Here is a 20,347-nt window from a genome sequence, read left to right as displayed (position 1 = left end):
AATAGCTCAAATCCTCAAGTCGGTGCATCAAAACAGCTACTTGCATCTTTGATATCTATGGTTTGAATATACACAGTCATCTTTACAGCTACAGTAAATTCATAGAAGACAAGTAATTATCAAAGTTCACATTTATTCACATATTTATTTAGTGACAGTCAAATCTTTGCAGGTTGTCTTCCTGTAGTAGAAATGAAAATGTTAATACACAGAGGACAGTATTTTGTAGAAACATCATATAAAATCTGCTAACAGCTAAACAGAACATCTTATAATACCACTTCACTATGATGACTTGTTACAGCTGTTACATTTCCAGTTGTGCAGCACACTCAATCAGTTTTCACCGGAGACATTTCTAACACTAATGTCAGATTTTTAATTCGACTTTATCGCCAAAGTGTTCTGTTTGGGCTTGTTTGTTGTCATCAGGCTACTAGCTGGACCTGCTGGGCTCTGTAGGTATCAAAGTCCTCTGGAAGAGTGTCTGAAGGGACACAGTAGAAAGTACATTTACGATTTAGTTTGAAATATCACACGTTTATGGCAGCATTCATGCCTGTACTAATAATACCATACTTCCAAGTCAGCGCATTATTGGTTAGCTAACTAGAAATACTGAAAAAAAAAGAAAAAAAAAACCCACAAATAACCAGAATAGGCAACACCAGAGACAACTGGATTCAACAGCTAGAATGGCACTTGGAGAGCAAATCTTCTAAAAGGTTAATGCAATAATTTTTCGTATTTAGGAAAGTAGGCACCTATATTTAATGGGATCTTTTTGCTTGCTTCGTGAAATTTGGCTTGGTAGTTCTAGCTTCATCTTGCTGACAGAGAAACAAATGGCACTGGCTCCTTCCTTGACAGAGGAGCATTGCGGAATAAATGAAAAGCACTTTGTGGCCACAGTCCAGCCTCTCAAGCCTTCTGAACACTTCACTCACCGTTGCAGCGATAACGCAGGTTGGCCCAGATAATGTTCTCCTGGGAGAAGCAGAAGACTCCCAGTCTGCCTCCTCTCATCGTCGCGTCTATGATGACGCCCGTGTCCGCTACCATTTGAGTGCCCTCATAGAAACGAACTCTGCAATCCAGCAAAGTCAAGTCAAGTCAAGTTTATTTATAAAGCACATTTAAAACAACGACGTTGACCAAAGTGCTGTACAAGATCTGTAACCCCAAGGACTATACTAAATAAAAATAAAAATATATAAATAAATAAATAAAATAATAAAATAAAAATAAATAAATAAAAACATTAAGAACAATAAATAACATAAGAAAATTAAAAATTAAAACGTTTAAAACAAGTACCATAAAATACCATAAAACAATCATCTAAAAGGAGGTAGCACTGCAGCCAAATGCCAAGGAAAAGAAATGTGTTTTTAATAGAGATTTAAATGTGTGTATCGTCTGAGCTGTGCGAATATGGAGAGGTAGATCGTTCCATAGCTTTGGTGCTGCTGCTGCAAAAGCTCGATCACCTCTCTGTTTTAGTCTGGTTTTAGGCCTCTGTAAGAGCAGCTGGTTCGATGACCTCAGAGCTCTTACAGGGGTGTGACAGTGAAGCAGCTCAGACAGATACAAAGGTGCCAGTCCGTTTAAGGCTTTAAAAGTAAGCAATAAAATCTTAAAATCGATTCTAAAACGGACAGGGAGCCAGTGAAGGGATGACAGGACTGGGGTAATGTGTTCATGCTTTTTTAAACCGGTTAAAAGACGAGCTGCCGCATTCTGGACTACCTGCAGGCGGCGCACAGATGATTGATCTATGCCAAAGTACAGAGAATTACAGTAGTCCAGGCGGGAAGTAATAAAAGCATGAATAACTTTTTCCAGGTCCTGCTGCGGGAGATAAGGTTTTACCTTGGCAATAACTCTGAGTTGGTAAAAACTGATTTTGGTAACAGCACTTACTTGCTTCTCCATTTTAAAACTACTATCTAAAATGACACCCAGATTTTTCACAGCATCACGACAGTGAGGAGCCAAATGACTCGGAGTGCCAGAGGAGTAGCTTGAGGGGTCAAATTTACCAAAGCATATGACCTCGGTTTTGCTTTCATTAAGTTTTAGGAAATTGTTTCTCATCCAGGACTTGATGTCACTTAGACAGTTCAGCAGGGGTTCCCATGGATCTCTGCTGTTCAGTTTGATGGGCATATATACCTGGATGTCGTCAGCAAAACAGTGGAAACAAATATTATGTTTCCTAAAAAATCGACCCTAGAGGCAACATATACAATGAGAAAAGAATTGGGCCCAGAATGGACCCCTGAGGCACTCCACAAGAAAGCTTTGCTGTGGTAGAAAAACAGTCTCCTAGATGGACAGAGAAACTTCTATCAGTAAGATAAGATCTGAACCAAGTCAGAACCGTGCCTTTAATGCCAATTTCATGTTCTAGGCGGGATAGAAGGATCTCGTGGTCCACAGTGTCAAAGGCAGCTGACAGGTCTAGAAGTACTAAAACTGCAGGACTACCAGAGTCCACAGTTAAAAGCAGATCGTTAAAAACTCTTAAAAGAGCCGTCTCTGTGCTGTGACGCATTCTAAAACCTGACTGAAACTTTTCCCACATTCCATGTTCACTTAAAAATGCTTGAAGTTGCTTAAAAACAACTTTTTCAAGAACCTTGGATAAAAATGGTAATTTAGAAATTGGTCTGTAATTTGAAAGAACATCAGGGTCAAGGTTCTTCTTCTTGATTAGAGGCTGTACAACTGCATGTTTAAAGGCAGCTGGAACACAACCAGATGCAAGCGCACTGTTAATCAGAGCAAGGATAGTTGGTCCCACTGAATCAAAAGCCCCTTTAAAAAGGCGAGACGGAACACAGTCTGTGGGAGAGTTTACAGGTCTCATATTTTGAATCACCTCCTTTAGTGTGGAGAGTGTGACAGGCTCAAACTGCTCAAAGACAGCTCTGCTGGGAGGAGGTGCAGATGAGTCTGTTTCAGCCTGAGGTGATGAAGGCCTGAGGGCAGAAATTTTTTCCACAAAAAATTTCTTAAAGTTTTCGCACAGTGCAGGACAGACCTTCGCTTGGTTCACATTACAGCGAGGATCAGCGAGTGAATTAAAAACACTAAAAAGAAAATGAGGCCTGTGACTGTTACTTGAAACAATGTTAGAGAAATAAGCAGACTTTGCATATTTTACTGCTTTCTGGTATTTCAATAAACAGTTACGCAGGATCTCTAAGGAGACATGGAGCTTATCCTTCTTCCACCTTCTCTCAGCGCGTCTGCACTCACGTCTGAGAGCGCGGGTTGTCTCATCCAGCCAGGGCTGGGAGGAAGGTTTGGTGCGTTTGGTTGTAAAAGGGGCAATACAGTCCAGTACAGCAGTGCAAGCAGATATAAAAGAGTTAGTGAAGTCCTCGGTATTCAGGCTCAAGCAAAAATCCAAATTGCTTAAGTCAGAGTTTTTAAAAGCAGCTGCAAAATCAGCAGCGCATGAAGAGTTAACCAAGCGCACACGACGTGTAGAGGATACTCTATTTATCCCAGAGCTGGGGAGCGCTGCTGTAAATAAAACAGGAAAATGGTCCGATATACCACAGTCACGTATCCCTGTGATGCAGACTCTAAGTCCATAAGACAACACCAGATCCAGTGTGTGACCTTTTTCATGAGTGGGACCACACACGAGTTGTGTTAAGTTAAAAGAGTCAATAAGCGAGGCAAATTCTTTAACCAGTGGACCACTCTCACAACACACATGAATATTAAAGTCACCAACAATTAAAATACGGTCATATTTTAGTATGAGACCCGTCAGCAAGTCAGCAAAGTCACCGATGAAGTCCTTCGTGCACTTCGGTGGTCGGTAAATCACCGCGCAGAGCACCGAGGGGGAAGAGTTTATCTCCAACAGCTGCAGTTCAAAGCTGGCGTACAGGTCTGCCGAGACCTGACGACAGCGAAAACTGCATTTAAATATTGAAGCAAGTCCTCCACCTTTTCCAGAGATCCGCGGGGAGCTGAAGAAAGAACAGCCGGGAGGTAAAAGTTCGGAAAAAGGTGCAGACTCACCAGCATGAAGCCACGTCTCAGTCACAAACATAAAATCCAACTGCTGTGCGATGAAAAAGTCATTGAGAAGGAAAGTTTTGTTGGCTAACGATCTAGCATTTAGTAGGGCCATTCGGATGTCCAGATCCTTGTTAGCTGAGGCCGGGGCCCGCTTCAACAGGCGAAGGTTAGCAAAGGGTAGTGAGCAGCATGGCACTAAATTAAAAATTACAAAGTATTAATAAATTAGTTGCAAGATTACTTATTTTAGTTATTCTTTGGCAGTTTTTTTTTTTTAACTGAGGGATTCCAATTTTGGACTTTTATTGAAATATTAAAAAAATATTGGAATGATTATATTTAGATTTGCTGTACATGTTTGGAGGTCAGAAGTGACTTAAAACCGTGTATCTAACCCATTAAGAGTCAACTGTCATTACTACATTATTATAGATAGATACTTTATTGATCCTGCAAGAGAAATTACTGTGTTTCAGGAGCAGGATAAAGAATAAAAATAGTATAATTTACAGTAGAAACACCACTGTACCACAGTGGTGCAAAAAGCACTTATATATACAACAGTGATAAAAAAAATAAATAAATAAGACAAACTGCAGGTATAATACAGAAATATGTGCAGAAACTTGTGTCCTGACAGGAGTGTTCATATGTCACAAAAACAAGAGCTATTATAATTTTATTAGGAATGATTTCCTGAAGTGCTCTTTATGGCAATGAGGTAGAAAAAAAGTCTGAGGGAGAAGGAGCTCTGCTGTCTCTGTCATGTGGAGAGAAGCAGATGTGATGGATTGTCTGTGATGGAGAGCAGTTTGTTCAGTGACCTCGTGTCCCTCACTGGTTCAAATGTCTTCAGATTCTGATCATGATGGTTCCAGCCTTGTGGATCAGTTTGTTGATCCTGCTGGCATCTCTGGCACCGATGCTCATGATTACTCCGTCTTGTGGGTCAGACCATGCCCACTCTCAACTACACACCGGTGACACTATCACTGACACAGATGTTTCCACACATTTGACTGTGATGCACAGATAAATACACTTAAGTGTGCATGGCTAGCTTTGTGAGGCCCCTTACCCTAACCTTAACCATCCCAGCTACATGCATAATCATAAATTAAAACCTAATTTTAAACCTAAAGCAAAGTCTTAACCAGGCCTTTGAAGGGGCGTGACTCACTTTTCCAAAATGTCCCCACTCTAATGGTCTAAAACGCAAACTAGTCCTTGTTAAGATGGCTATACAAGAACGCACACACACACACACACACACACTCATGAAATGAAAACAAACCCAGCTTGTGGCTTGTAAAACTGTCACAGTTATTTGACTTAGTCACAGTACCTGATGTAGCCATCAGCAGGCCGGTGCTGGAGGAACCAGCGATACGAAGTCTTATCTTTCCAGCCAACATTGCGAGCATCTTTCCACAGGAGCTTCACCTGATCACTGGTATCACCCGTGTGCCACAAGGCGTTCCGCAGGTTTTCACCTGGACCCGTGCTTGATTTTACTGCCTTTAAAAAAAAAAGAAGACAAAAATTCATAATTTTTGTTCCATTAATTACAGATGAATAGTTAGTGAGTTGTGGCAGCTCTTGAATGTTTGTATGTGTTTACTAATTCTGCAGATAAGCATCAGCTTTACTACCATTTTCCTATCATTTCAAGAGGATTTATAAGTGTTCAACAAATAGGTTATTAACGTTTTATAAGTTAGCTGTAAGGCCAGATTTTCGGGTGTCAGGCTGTGAAAATACTCCTCCACTATGAAACTGCCAGACACTACTACAAAGTGATGCAGGACAAATCAACTCTATAAAGCAATATAATTGTGGATCAAATGTGGAGTACCTTCAGTTGGATGCCTGGTTCTGCCACAGCTCTGAATGGGTTTGCCTGCCAGTAGATCTGTTCCACCTGCTTCCACATCACCACGTAGAAACTGGAGCTGTCCTGGTACGCAAATATAAAACCAGCATAGTCGTCGTCCGTTACCGTATTAACATGAAATGTTCCTTCAAAATCCACACCACTGAAAGCCGTGTAACCTGCAGGACAAATTATTATGCATCAGATTCTGGTTTAAAATATAGGGCTGAAGTTATGGATGTATGTGCAGTATATTAAAGCTATAGCCCCTGGCCTGATGGTCATTCCAGCTCAAATCAACACGGGCTTTCTGCTCGACCGTCTCTGATATGCATAGAAATTTTATGGTCCAAAGTTTTAACATATATAATGAGTGCTGTGCAATTTTAGCTTCATACGTGAAATGCTTTTCAAGATATATTTTTGAAAAAATGGTCTGTCGACCTATTTTCAGACTATTTTTTTTTCCACACATCAAAATCTGAGGCCATATTTTATCATGAAAATCTCAAAAACTATTGAAGATAAGAGTGAAATTTTCACTGGTCTTTCTTACCATCAAAATGAGTCAGGATCTGTAATTTGGGACAGAAAATTTAAAACATGTCTGAGTATTGGCTAGTCAAAACATCCCCATATTTGAACACACACTAATAAAAAAAAAAAAAAAACTTCACACTGCAAAAGACAACTAGTGACAATTTCTGAATGCTATATAGTTGAATTTCACAATACTGCTAACGAAAGCACGTAGAATACTTTTCAACATGAAATTCTTATTCACAAAATTGGAGAAGATGCTATTTTCATTCAAATTTCATGCTGGACTGTACCACAAAAACTAAAATATCAGTAAATTATCCAAATAGAACAAAATTCTGGAGTTTCCAGTTGGTACTCTTAATTTTTAACTCACAAAATAATGTTGTGTGGAGTTTTTTTTGTTTATTTTTCACAGTGTCTAGTCTGCATCCTCTTTATGTGGTGTCAAGTTTGCATTTGTGTATCAGTCTTCTCACTTCCTGTTTTATTTTGACATCCCCTGTCTCTTGTGCTTTGTGTTTTGTTTTACTTCCCCGAGTCGCTTTAGTGTCATTCTGTTCACCTGTTTGCCACAGCTGTTTCCACTCACCCCTCATTCCCTCTGTGTTTTTATTCACTCAGGTTTCCTGTTGTGGGATGTCAGAGTCTTGTTGTCTTCCTAACAGTGTTTTTGTTCCTGCATTCACCCAGCTTCTTGCGTTTCCTTTAAGTTTAGGTCTTTCTTTAGTTTTGTTATCTTCTTTTGGTTCTTGTATTTGCTTGCGTTTAGCCACAATAAAGGCTCATTTTTGTTATACACCACTGTCTACTCCTGCATCCTCCTATATATATATATATATATATATATATACAGAGAGAGAGAGAGAGATAGTGGACCATAAAATTTTAATCTCTCGTCTAGAGCAGTGGGCAGGAATTAGGGGCACAGCTCTGAGATGTCTCAGTCATACTTGGCAAGTACGAGTTTCTGTGTTGGTCTTGGTGAATTTGTGTCCTCCGCTGCTCCACTTGTGTGTGGGGTACCACAGGGCTCAGTTCTAGGCCCACTCCTTTTCTCTCTTTATCTATTACTGCTGGGCCCCATACTTAGAAAATATGGTATTTCTTTCCACTGCTATGCAGATGACAGCCAGATATATGTGCCTCCTAAAATGAAGGACTCAGTGGCACAATTACTTAAATGCTTAGGTGACATTAAGGTGTGGTTGGTTCTACATTTCCTGAGTCTCAATGAGAAAAAAACATAGGTGATGGTTTTTGGTAACAATTTTGTGACCCCTTTGGTAGATCTGGGCTCTCTGGCACAGTATCTCAAGCCAACAATCACAAACTTAGGAGTCAAAATAGATCCTGACATGAAGCTCGATATCCACATTAATGCTGTAGTTAAGTCAAGCTTTCTTCTTTCAAGTCAAGCTTTCTAACTGGCCAAAATAAAGCCAATTCTCCAAAGGCGAGACTTTGAAACAGTAATCCACATCTTTGTTACCACTCGGCTGGATTATTGTAATGCACTTTATATGGGGCTTAGCAAGTCCTCTGTTGCTCGCCTTCAACTGGTGCAGAATGCTGCTGGGTGACTTTTAACTGGTGCCTGCAAACATGAGCACATTTCACCTGTTTTAGCTTCGCTTCACTGGCTGCCCATTCATTTTAGGATTCATTTTTAAATTCTTTTATTTGCTTTTAAATCTCTAAATGGACTTGCCCCACCTTATCTCTCTGAGCTAATTTTAAAGCACTTTATAAATAAAGCTGGATTGGATTGGATTGGATTGAAAATGTCATTTTCTTCATTTTTGTCAAAGTTTTTATTAGTGTGTGCTCTTTATAGGATAGCTTGAATTTTTTTCATGTTTTAATTTAATTACCCAATACTCTGACATTTTTTTTAATTATCTGTCCTAAATTACAGATCCTCATTCATTTTGATGATAAGAAAGACCACTGAAAATTCTAGCTTTTATCTTTAATGGTTTTTGTGATATTCATGTTCTAACATTGCCTCAGATTTCAATGTGTGAAAAATGGCCTGAAAGTGCATCAACAGACTGTTTATCAAAAAAATATATTTCTTGAGAAGTATTTGATATATAAAGCCAAAATTTCACAGCAATATTTACATATCTTCAAACTTTATACCATAAAAATTTTAGACGATCTAGACGATCTAGCAAGAATTTAGACAATCGAGCAGGAAATATTCTTAAAAGTTGGTGATTTTAGATGGAATGACCCAAGTGGATTTTGTTATCTTTAAACAAAGCCAGGCTATTTCCGCTTGTTTCTAGTCTTTATACTTAAATTAGGCAGTTTCTAATGGCAACTTCATATTTAAAACACACACATTAAAGGGGTTTCTATTTTCTTGAAGCTATCCTTGTAAATACCAAATGTTTTTACCAACAGCCAATCCAGGATCACTGTTCATAGTCTGGACGATCTCTCTTCCCTGCAGTGGATTAAAGACAAATTTAATTTCATGACAAATTATTCTAACAAAAAAAAAACAACAGGGAAATAAAGAAAAATTATAATCACTTGACCTGGTTCAGCACCACCCAGTTGGGATCAATCTGTGCATCTCCTTCTGGATCTAAAACAACTGTCTGGTACTCCCTGAAGTCAGTAAGCCTGACCTCAGCGTTTTCTGGACAGACGTCTATGGGGTCGACTATGGTGTCATTGTCAAAATCCTTTTCACATACATTACCCACACCATTACCTGGGAAGATGGATAAATATTAGGCCTAAGTAAAACATGAACCTCTGCTTTAATATGTCAGGAGTGTTACACACCATCCGAGTCCTCCTGCAGAGGATTGGGGATCAGACGACAGTTATCAGGACCAGGTGGCAGCAGGTCTGGAATACCATCATTGTCATCATCATCATCACACTCATCTCCCTTTCCATCTTTGTCAGTATCCAGCTGAGAGCTGTTGATGACAGCTGGACAGTTGTCCCGAGAGTCCTGGTGACCATCACCATCACTGGACAAGAGACAGATGTTAGAAGCATGTGCAGACTTTTGAATATGCAAACAGATACACATAAATATAAGTGACTTGACTGATGAGCTCCTACAATACCTGTCCTTGTTAGTGTCACAGGGGTCACCAATCAAATCATTGTCTGCATCCATCTGAGAAACATGACATGAGTTGCAAACATAAAATTTTCCAAGCTCTGTGCTGCCATCAACACATCAGAACAAGCATGAAGGCAACAAGGCCAACAAGCACAATAATAATCCCAGCTAAGAAGACAATGTGGATTGAGTAATACCATGTACACTGGCAGCATTATCAGTGTATTTTAGGATGTTTCAAATCAGATACACTACACTAGATCACTGTAGTAGGGGGAGAAGTTAAACCACTAGAGGTCATTAAAAGCAAGATTTTCTGCATATTATTCAGTTGATTGTATTTTAGTTTCTTCACAAACCCTTTACTTTTTACATAGTGAAGTTTACTGAAGTCAATTTAATCTTTTTTTTGTTTCATATTATTTCCATTTATATTTGTATATTTGCTCAGACTTACCAGTCAAATTAATTCAGATACTTTAAATAGATTGGTGTTGCAAAGGTAGCTTAATGTGAAACTCTAATCCCCCTTTTATTTGTACTTCTCCTAATGTCACCTTTACATCAAGTGCTATTAAAACTCTCATGTTATTTATGATTCAATATTGTGATTAAATTTAAACAAATTTGTTAATGGTTAATATCGACCAACACTTTTCAACCTCTGCAGCATTATAGAAAATGTGTTAATAAAGTGAAAGGGTCTTTGATATAGTGTCCTTTTTTTGCAATACGTTGATGTGTAAAATCCATTTAAAAAAAGGAAAATATTCCGTCAGTTGGAGTGCCAGAAAACTATCATAATAAAACGGAAATCTTCTGTTCTGTAAAAAAACAACAACAAAAAAACCCCCAAAATATTCCAGCAAACTGATGAAGCCAGGGATCAAACTACCAAACTTCCACTTAGTAGGTGTCCTACTCTACAGCCACCCCAAACCCCACCTGATGTTCCTAGGTGGGGTTTGTAGAGTAGAGTGGCTACTCCTCCACATTGAAAGGAGCCAGTTGAGGTGGTTCGAACATGTCCCAGTCTGTCTGGGAGGAATAATAATAATAATAATACATTTTATTTATAGGCGCCTTTCAGGGCACTCAAGGTCGCCTTACAGGGAAAAAACAATCAAAATGAAAAAATGAAAACAGCAAAAGAGAAAGCACAATTACAATTACACAATAAACAAAAATTGAAGAAAAGCAAAACAATAGTTAAGACCAGGATAAAATCCAAGAACCCACCGAGTCATAGGCCGAAAGCTTGTTTGAACAGATGGGTTTTTAGACGAGATTTAAAAAGAGATAAGCTGTTTATGACCTTTAATGGTTGCGGTAGAGCATTCCAGAGATGGGGTGCTATATGACAAAAGGCTCTAGACCCCATAGTTGCTAAATGGACAGAAGGTATATTGAGGAGCAGTGACGAAGAAGAACGAAGTGGGCGTGAGGGAGTATAGTAATGGATTAGAGCAGCAATGTAGGGGGGGAGCAAGGTTATGAAGAGATTTGAAGGTGAGAAGAAGAATCTTGTATTTGATATGGTAGTCTATTGGAAGCCAATGTAGGTCCTGAAGGATGGGAGTAATGTGTTGAGTAGAGGAGGTTCGGGTAATGATACGTGCAGCAGAGTTTTGAACCATCTGGAGTTTATGGAGAAGTTTGAGTGGTAGACCAGCGAGAAGTGAATTGCAGTAATCCAATCGAGAAGTGACAAGGGCGTGGACAAGAGTTGCAGTACTGGTAGATGTAAGAGAAGGACAGAGACGATTAATGTTACGTAAGTGAAAATAAGCAGACCGAGTGAGGTTTTTGACATGAGCCTCAAAAGAAAGAGTGCTATCGAGGATGACACCCAGACTCTTAACTTGGGAGGAGATGGGGACAGTGAAATTATCAATGGTGAGTGTGAAGTGATTGGATTTTGCAAGGGTGGATTTGGCACCAATCAGCAGGATTTCTGTTTTATCATTATTCAATTTGAGAAGATTGTCAGAAAACCAAGATTTTATTTCAGAAAGACAGTCAGAAAGGGAAGGCGGGGGGAGAAGAGCATTTGGTTTAGAAGAGACATAGAGCTGGGTGTCATCGGCATAACAATGAAAATGGATGCCGTATTTCCTAAAAATATGTCCTAAGGGTAATAAGTAAATAACAAAGAGAAGAGGACCAAGGACAGAGCCCTGAGGAACACCGGAGGAGACTGGGGTGATGAATGACTTGGCAGTTTTGAGCTGTACAAGCCCCGGAACAGACTGGAGAGATTATATCTCTCAGCTGACCTGAGAATGCCGGTGTTCCCCTGGATGAGCTGGAGGAGGTAGCTGGGGAGAGGGAGGTCTGGGCTTCTCTGTTAATTTACTGTCTGTTTTTTGTAAATTTATTAATATTTATTTATTTTATTAATTTTTATTTATTTATTTCCATGCAGTGCAATAGTGTGAAGAGATTTTTCACCTGGTCAGGGTTGGGAACATAAGGACAGCTGTCACAGGCATCTCCCACTTTGTCTCCATCTCGATCTTTCTGGTCAGCATTAGGGACCCTTTTGCAGTTATCGAGGTGATTGGGAATTCCTGGGGTTAACATTGGGAACATTAGAAAATGTTACAGTAACCTGAAGACTGGCACATGACTTTAATTTGTTGTAATGTATGTATCAAGCAACTCACAATTATAAGCCCATCAACAGTCAGTGTTTATAATTAATCAAAATGTACAACTTTTTATTTAATTTTTGTTACATATTAAAACTGAGATGGTGTCACATACTAAAAATTTGCATTTTGAGTATGTATAAATAGGTCTAATGAATAGGTAGCGCTTCAAAATCAATTTGTACAAAGTGTTTACCATCCCCATCAATATCTTCATCACATTCATCTCCATATTTGTCCACATCTGTATCTTTCTGGTCATTGTTTTTGACTGCGGGGCAGTTGTCGCAGGCATCGCCAAAGTCATCCTCATCGATGTTCCTCTGGTCCACGTTGGGCACCAACACACAGTTATCCTGTGAAAAAGATGTTTTAGTCACATGTCTACATCAGTAAAAATCTACATCAGTATCCTTTGTGTATGAACCTGTGTATTTAAGATCCCATCCCCATCTGCATCTTCATCACAGGCGTCTCCAATTCCATCACTGTCAGCATCTTCTTGACCAGAGTTGGGCACAGTGAGACAGTTATCCTGAAGGGAAAACAAACAGATGATTACAGGTAAGTTTTAAAGCTCTCAGTATTTACTTGGTGTTTTATATGAAGTGATTTAGGCTGTCTTTCATCAGAGATTCAAGTCTGAATTTAGTTTCACGACACAAGAAAAGAATGATCACAAGATAGATTCTACAAATGTTCAGTGTTTGGCAGTTTTCAACACATACAGTAGATGTCTGTGTAACTTTTTAGCCACATTAGATGTTTTTACTGATCTTGCGATTCCATCAGGAATTGGTGCCAAATTTATAGCATAGCCCTAAACCTACAGGCAGAGTTATGTGAAACTGCATTATCTTCAGCCACAAAGGAAGTGAATCTCAAAGCAGAAGATCTAGTTTCCTCAAACTCATGACAGATGGAGTTTTTAGGAAATCACAGCTTCATGAAGAAACAGAAGACACTGAGGCAGCCTATAGTGCAAAGCACATTCTCTTACTGCTTAAACCTTCTGCACAGTCTTCTATTATGCCACATTTACATAGGACCTTTGAATATTCACAGCTAAAAAAAATTGTGTTTTTATAGGAACAACTTCAAAGACTTCGGTTGGATATGAAGGAGACTCACTTTGTTGCAATTCCTGTCAGGACAGTCCAGTTTCTCATCTGGAAAGCCATCAATATCAGTGTCGGGCCCACAGATGTAGCCATTGCCAGCCCATCCAACTCCACACTGTGAGGATGGAAAAAGGTTTAGGAGCTGTACATACTCTTTTTATTGGCTCTGTTTTGTGCCCCATACAATATCAGATGAGCATCAGCACTCAAACAGACCCATGATTTCCCAAGATCGGGTTAAAACTCATATGCTTCAAAGTGGTGGGGTGGGAATATTTTCATGGCTTTGATAACACAGTAAAGCTAAATCTGAGGATTTGAAATCTAAAAGATTTCTTTGCTCACCTGGCACTCAATAGTCCCCTCTCGATGGATGATGCACTCGGCGCTGGCATGGCAGGGGTTGGGCTGACCATTGCCACAGGCTCTTTCAGGCTTACAGCCTTGTCGCTGATCCCCGGTGTAGCCTGTCTTACAGGGACCACATCTGAAAGAGCCCTGATAGAACCATCACACCATGTCACAGGTGTCCACATTGGTGGTGTTAGCATGGAACTTCAAACGCAGCAGCACTCAACAAACGCAGCAAACGAAGAAGAAATATTAGTCCTAATATTGCACATATGTTTACACAATTTTGGTTGTTGATTAAAACTGATAATCCTAGATTTGGCTTTGACACATATCCACTGATGGCCAGCTGGGGCTTTTCTGTGTGGAGCATGTTCTCCTTTTTTCCCCCACGATTTTTCTGGTGAAAACTTCCATGATGACACAACATATCTGTTATTTAATGAGCAAATCCATGTGAAATTATGTGACATTTTTTGTCTCATTATCCATTCAATGCATCAGATTTCAGATATGTAGATACATCAATAAACTGGAATTTAACAGTTTTATCTTTAAAATACACGATGTATTTGTGGAATTATGTTGCTCTTCTGACTGTATTTCTTTTTGTGTGAGAAAAATAATTGATTTCATGGGAAAACATGAAAAAAATCATGTTCAGGTCATTTAGACATGTTAATTCACAGTCTGTTTTTGTGACTTTATTGATATTTTCATATTTAAAAATGATAGGAAAATTAAAATTAATTAAATTCTGTGAAATCACATAGTTTTTTTTTTTGTGTAAAATATCAACATGAAGAATGACTTTACCAGAGGCTTAGATCTAATCAGCAATTTACTGAAAATTCAGTGTTCATACTCACAGGGGTGTTCATGCACACAGAGTTCGCCACACAGCCTCCGTTGTTGGGGCCTTCACACTCATTGATATCTCTGCATACCTTAAAAGGACAAAGATTTCAAAAAAACACTAAATAATGTAATTGATCTTCACATTGAGACTGGGAGGTTGCATACATTTTCTTATATAATATATCTTATATATCCATGTTCTGCTTCAGTCTATTTTAATGTTTTTGTCAGTAGGAAGTCTGTAAAACTCAATATGAAATTCAGAACTGTGAATTTCAGATGAAATTCACAATTCAGACAGGCACTCAAAACATGATCCATTCTTATCTACTTGCAGCACAGTGCTTCCTGGTGCAAAATACTTTGCAAAGCCATCCAGTGGGTTGGATTGGACTCCTGGTGTAAAAGAACATGGGTGGATGTCACTTCAACATAAAAAGGGAGTTTAAGGTCAGAGAAAGGTTCTCACTGTAGCCAAGTTTATTTTTTCCATTCTGGACCAGTGGAGAAACATGGCAGCTTTATATACTGGGTCCTGTAAAAGAGGACCTGCTCCCTCTGCAGATATGATCACTTCTTACAGGGCTAACAAAAGTTAATAAAGAAAACACTGTGGCACATGCTGTGCATTATTTCTGCTGTTAGATTGCCCTAAATCTACACAGCAACCCTTTGAATGACATATAATACTTTACCAACCTGTTTGTTGGCAGTGGCGTAGGCAAGACCAACGCCCTGGACTTGCGGGCCCGTGTATCCAGCAGGACAGGAGCCACAGCGGAAACCTGGGGATGTGTTGATGCAGCGAACACCCATGTGGCAGGGTTTCACAGTGCACTGTGAACACAGGGGGCACATGCAGGAAGATGTTATCAGGAGGAAGACCAGGGGAGTCCGTCCCAGGCTCCTGACTATCTGCATGCTCACTGACTGGCACTGCTCTGTGAGATGCTAAATGATCTCTGCCATTGTGAGATTATTATTTACAGTGGTGTTATGAAAAGGTTACAATTCAGCTGTGACGAAGGTCAACAAAGTTTCTAAACGCTCATCTCTCTAAATGTAAATCAGGCAATACATGAAAGCAGCTGTCTGTGGACCACATCCTGTAGACACAACTTTACAGTTAGAGTACTAAAGTGATATTCTGCTAAGACAACAATAATACCTTCAACCTACCTCAGTACCTTGAGGCGACTGTTTGTTGTGATTTGGCACTTTATAAATAAAACTGAACTGACTCCCTGATGTACTCGTGTTTGTCTGTGCTGTTTCTTTTTTGTTTGTTCTGGGATTTTTAACCTGAATGAACTGAAACTAGCACTCGGTGCATTGCATGTGAAGAATTAGTGGAGTTCACTGGGTTTCTGGTAAAGTCTAAATTTTTGCCATTTCATCAGCTTTTAGTTGCTGGTACAGCCCAAAAGTCTAGCAGTATTTAAATGCGCTCATTTGACATAACATTGATTATACCTGCAACACTTTACTGTCAACGATTGTGTATCAAATCTCTGCACATACCTCGTCCACATCAGTGCAGTAGGTACCGTTTCCTTCCATGCCATGAGGACAGGGTCCACATTTTACACCCTCAGGTGTTTCCACGTAGCTCACCCCTGGGTGGCAGGAGTTGGGCACACAGGAAGGCTGAGGCTGCACGCCTCCCATTGCTGAGAAAAGAGGATATCAGCAGTTTTCTGTTTCAGAGCAGTAAAGAATTTCTCATATCCCATTTTCTTCATATCTATGTTCTCTCCCCGTACAGATTATTATGTAAACTTTATATGATCTCACAAATATTAATATTATGATTATCTAATAATCTGATGTATGTGTTCCTACACATGTATACATGGAAAATGGGTTGAGTGAGCTAAGAACTGACTAAATCTTAGCATAAAAACAACACATAATACATAATATTTTAAATAATGTGTATATTTTCAGACATAAACACAAGTATATCATTGATAAGCGGGCTGGTGAACTGACCGCAGGCTTCACACTCCATCACTGTGTTCTTTAGGAATACAATCTCCTTAATCTGGAAAGTACAGTCAATAGATTAAATACATTTTTGCATTCCCTCAGCACTACAGACTCTTTAAGTTTTTCTAAACCCACAGTACATTCAATCATTGCAAAAGTAAAGTTAATTTTAAAATAATTTATGAAGGAGGATTACCTGCTGTTTCAGAAGCTCTTTAATCTCAGCCAAGGCGAGGTTAGTCGTTTTAATCTGACTGATAATTTCTCCATCTGGGTTTGAAAAAGGAACAAAGCGTTCAGTAAAGGAAAACTTTTGTACATATCGGTGGGCATTTTAATCAGACGAGTTTCCATCCCAGTGAAGCAGCCCACACACGCACAATTTCTTCACATCCACGACTCGCTGTTGTGGATACTGTTAACAAGAAAATGGAAACTGTAATCTGTGAATTAAGGGTGTAAGGGTGTAATCATTGAAGGTTTCAGGAAGAAAATGACCCGACAGTACTGCAGGTAATCAGTAGCTCCCTGTGTTCAGTCACTAACCATCACCAAAAAAACTAAAACAGTCTGACTTCAGTGGAAAGACAGAAATCATCAGTAAATCAGTGGCTCAATTTGCAAACAGATCACACAAATTTGGAGAAGCTGACTTCAACTTTAAAGGACAAAGTGACCCAATTTGATACAACCTGGTCTCCATCTTTACATTACATCCAGCGTGATGCCTCTCATCATACCCAGCATGTGCTTAGAACAACAATGAGGCTATATAATATAAATCATATATTAAGACTGCCCCCAAAGATCAGTATGTACAGCCCACCTTGCCCCTTTTGTGTAGTTTGGAAATGTCATCTGTCTTTATTGTCTTTTATGTATTTGCAAAATAAAAAGAGGGGAAAAAATAAGTAAAATTGTAAGGCATGTTCCCCCTTCAACCCCCCCCCCCCCCCCCCCCCCCCCCCCTCACACACACACACTACAGAGGCAAATATTGTAGTTTTGTGTAATCGCTAGTTATTTTTCAGAGTTTCAGAAATGTCCTAAAATTTGTGCTCGTGTTTTTAAAGATTAGTCTCATGCTGCATGCACTGCCTTTAAGAAAACCTTTTAATTACACTGGCATTCATCATGAACCATGCGCATCGCCATCAGGTATGAAATGTGTAAAAGCAAATTTTTAAAAAATACGTCCAACCCAATTTCTTTTTTTGTTGAATAAAAACACAAAAGATACATTGTAAACAAATTAAAGCAGAAAACTTATAAAAGAAAACACCCTAATATAGCTAATGATGCCAATTTACTGAATACAGTACAGTAACAACTATTAACATAACTATTATTATAGAGATGGAGTATGGAGATTAAATTTGAAGACACGGTTACAAAGAGCTTTGCAATGCAAACAAGCTAAAACTCATAACCAGATTTGCTTTCTTGCTTTGTTGCACTTCTTCAGCAAGCTGGGGAGCAGTGTTGGACGTGTGTGGGGGAGTCCTGTACAACATGATCCACTGCGAGTCTATTGCCAAAGTCTCATACCTGGCATTCCTCAGCCACCACAGGCCTCGATTGTATCCACAACCCACGCATTAAATGGAGTCAGAGATGTTTAGATTATACCTAAAAAAAATTACTTTCCAGAAATGGAATGATACAAGATTATCTGGAAGATATGGGACATTTTTCCAGCTCACATACTTCCAGGAATTAAGCTTGTGGGTGTCCTGGGAGCTCTGATTTTAACCTTTAACCACCAATTAACTATCAACTGGGAAAAGTCTTCATTCATAGACACAGTTATAGCATATAACCCCTGATAGCACAGAAGTTATGGTGCATCGATTTCTGGCCTACGTGTGTGTTTGTGCAGTAGTTATTCTAATGTTGAATATGTCACTGAAACTGAAACACTGATTGGCTTAATCTGCCACTCTAAAACATTAAATAATCTTGGACAATTAATTAAAATAAAACAAGAGAATGACCTCATTAACTTCAAAAATGATGCTTTGCTCTAATTTCATCTGATCAGAGATAATTTGATGAAGAAACAGCCAGTAACACAAAAAGAAATACAGGAGTACTGACAGTTCCTTAAAAAATAAATTACTCGTGACTCAATTATCCAGTATAATCTACTGTGTTTAGGAGTGCTAAACAAACTTTGACAGTTTACATTGGGGGGAAATAATTATTTGATCCCCTGCTGAATTTGTAAGTTTCCTCACTTACAAAGAAATGAACAGTCTAATTTTTATGGTAGTTTCATCTTAATGGAGAGAGACCAAATATCAAGCAAAACTCTAGAAAATACACATATAAATTGATTTGCATATCGCTGAGTGAAGTAAGTTTTTGATCCCCAAGCAAAACATGCATGACTTAGTACTTGGTGATCAAACCCTTGGTGGCGTGCACAGCGGTAAGATGTTTCTTGTAGTTGCTCACCGGGTTTGTACACATCTCAGGGGGGATTCTGGCCCACTCCTTTTTTACAGAAACTCTCTGAGTCCTTTAGGTTTCTTGGCTGAAAAAAACTCTGCTGCAGCCATAAATAAAACTATGAGACCAGTGAGAGTGAACCAAAACAATAAAGCTAAAAAACTGAACTGACTATAAGTGCAAATTGTTATGAAATATGCACAAACTAAATGTTCAAGGTGACAGCGTGTCTCCAAGTTTGTTGTTTTAAAAATATAACTTGCAGCTCACCTAAGCCACTTTTACCAGGCACAACTCTTTCCCCCGAAAGCAGAAATCTCCTGAGCGTGTAGAGCAGGAAATGTGTTCTTCTCATTAGTAGCAATCGTGTTTACCGAATGAATTCCACAGCAGAAAGAAGAGATACTGGGAATAAATCACTGTCTCTGCTAATGGAAAGGAGGCTGAGTCCTGGACCACAGGAAGCTCACAGTGATTGTTTTCCCTCATTGTGTGCACAGAATTTTCCAGTCCTCATGTCCTCTGAGCTCCTTTACGAGTTAGTCTTTGTTCTTGCCAAACCAATTTTTCATCTAAAAAAAAAACCCAATTTAATAAGCAAATACTGTACCTCTTTTAGAAATAAATATATTGATACATAAATAAATAAAATCTGGCTTTGAATTAATTACATTTCCAGTAAGTTTTCCATACATACAATTTAATTTCTCAAATTTAGTTTAGGAAAATACTAACCTGCCACCTACCAACTCTGACAAAATCTATAACAATGTCCCCAGAGGGATCAGTTTAAATTTAACTTTATTGTTTTTCAGCTGCAGTGTTAACATTTTTAAAATTATGCCCCCCCCCCGCCACTTCTCTCCATCAGTCATTATATCATGTTTGTGTTTGCGTTTGTTAAACTGCGTGGTAAAATGTGGACCCATGTTCTCATGCAGCTAAAGTAATTTAATTTACTAATAATCATTTTTCTGTATCAAGCAGATTTCTCACCTCTCTGTCCTGCCACAGCGTTCCCTCCTATGCAGAGCACACAGCTCAGCCCCAGAAACCACAGCATGTCTACAAAAAAGCACCAGTCCAGGTACAGCAGGTTACTCCCTTCCTTCTCTCTCTTTCCTTCAGCCCGGTCTCACTGCTCCTCCTGCAAACCTTGTCCCAACAAAGGTTCTGGGCTATTTCATTCCCTATGTTGGGTTTTATACTCCACTCTTACCCCCCTTCTGTGGTTTAAATCTCCATCCCGTCCCCTAAAACTCCAAGAAAACAGAAGAAGAAGGCGTTTGGTTGCTCAACAAAATACACCCCCCTTCCCCACATATGGAGTAACAGCAGCATTATTTGCTGTGTTTATTGGTCATGTCACTCCAAA

At 39.2% G+C, this 20,347-nt stretch overlaps 1 protein-coding gene across 1 annotated transcript; it reads right to left on the bottom strand.

Annotated features, from left to right (window-relative positions):
- Positions 1-312: 312 nt before the first annotated feature.
- comp (cartilage oligomeric matrix protein) lies at positions 313-20,035 on the bottom strand. Its single transcript, XM_030726947.1, has 19 exons — positions 19,969-20,035; positions 16,718-16,791; positions 16,525-16,576; positions 16,054-16,202; positions 15,232-15,369; positions 14,544-14,621; positions 13,669-13,821; positions 13,334-13,438; positions 12,630-12,737; positions 12,399-12,558; positions 12,003-12,121; positions 9,553-9,605; positions 9,260-9,453; positions 9,007-9,185; positions 8,864-8,912; positions 5,900-6,096; positions 5,390-5,562; positions 948-1,087; positions 313-487 (listed from the first exon to the last, which is right to left on the bottom strand). Exons 1-19 carry the CDS (start codon positions 20,033-20,035, stop codon positions 429-431), a joined length of 2,247 nt encoding a protein of 748 aa, XP_030582807.1. The 3' UTR covers positions 313-428.
- Positions 20,036-20,347: the final 312 nt, after the last annotated feature.

Source organism: Archocentrus centrarchus, chromosome 4 (assembly GCF_007364275.1).
Source record: "Archocentrus centrarchus isolate MPI-CPG fArcCen1 chromosome 4, fArcCen1, whole genome shotgun sequence".
Classification (NCBI taxonomy): domain Eukaryota; kingdom Metazoa; phylum Chordata; class Actinopteri; order Cichliformes; family Cichlidae; genus Archocentrus; species Archocentrus centrarchus.
Note: the sequence above shows the minus strand (reverse complement) of the source record. Positions and strands in the feature narration are given on the sequence as shown.

Bases quoted from the DNA above. Each gene is read 5' to 3' on its own strand.
- comp (XM_030726947.1), bottom strand. From the start codon at position 20,035: ATGCTGTGGTTTCTGGGGCTGAGCTGTGTGCTCTGCATAGGAGGGAAC. The intron at 15,370-16,053 runs GTATGTGCAGAG...CTGTGTTCACAG, and splicing joins ACTGCACTGATGTGGACGAG to TGCACTGTGAAACCCTGCCA. The intron at 12,122-12,398 runs GTAAACACTTTG...TGTTAACCCCAG, and splicing joins TGAAGATATTGATGGGGATG to GAATTCCCAATCACCTCGAT.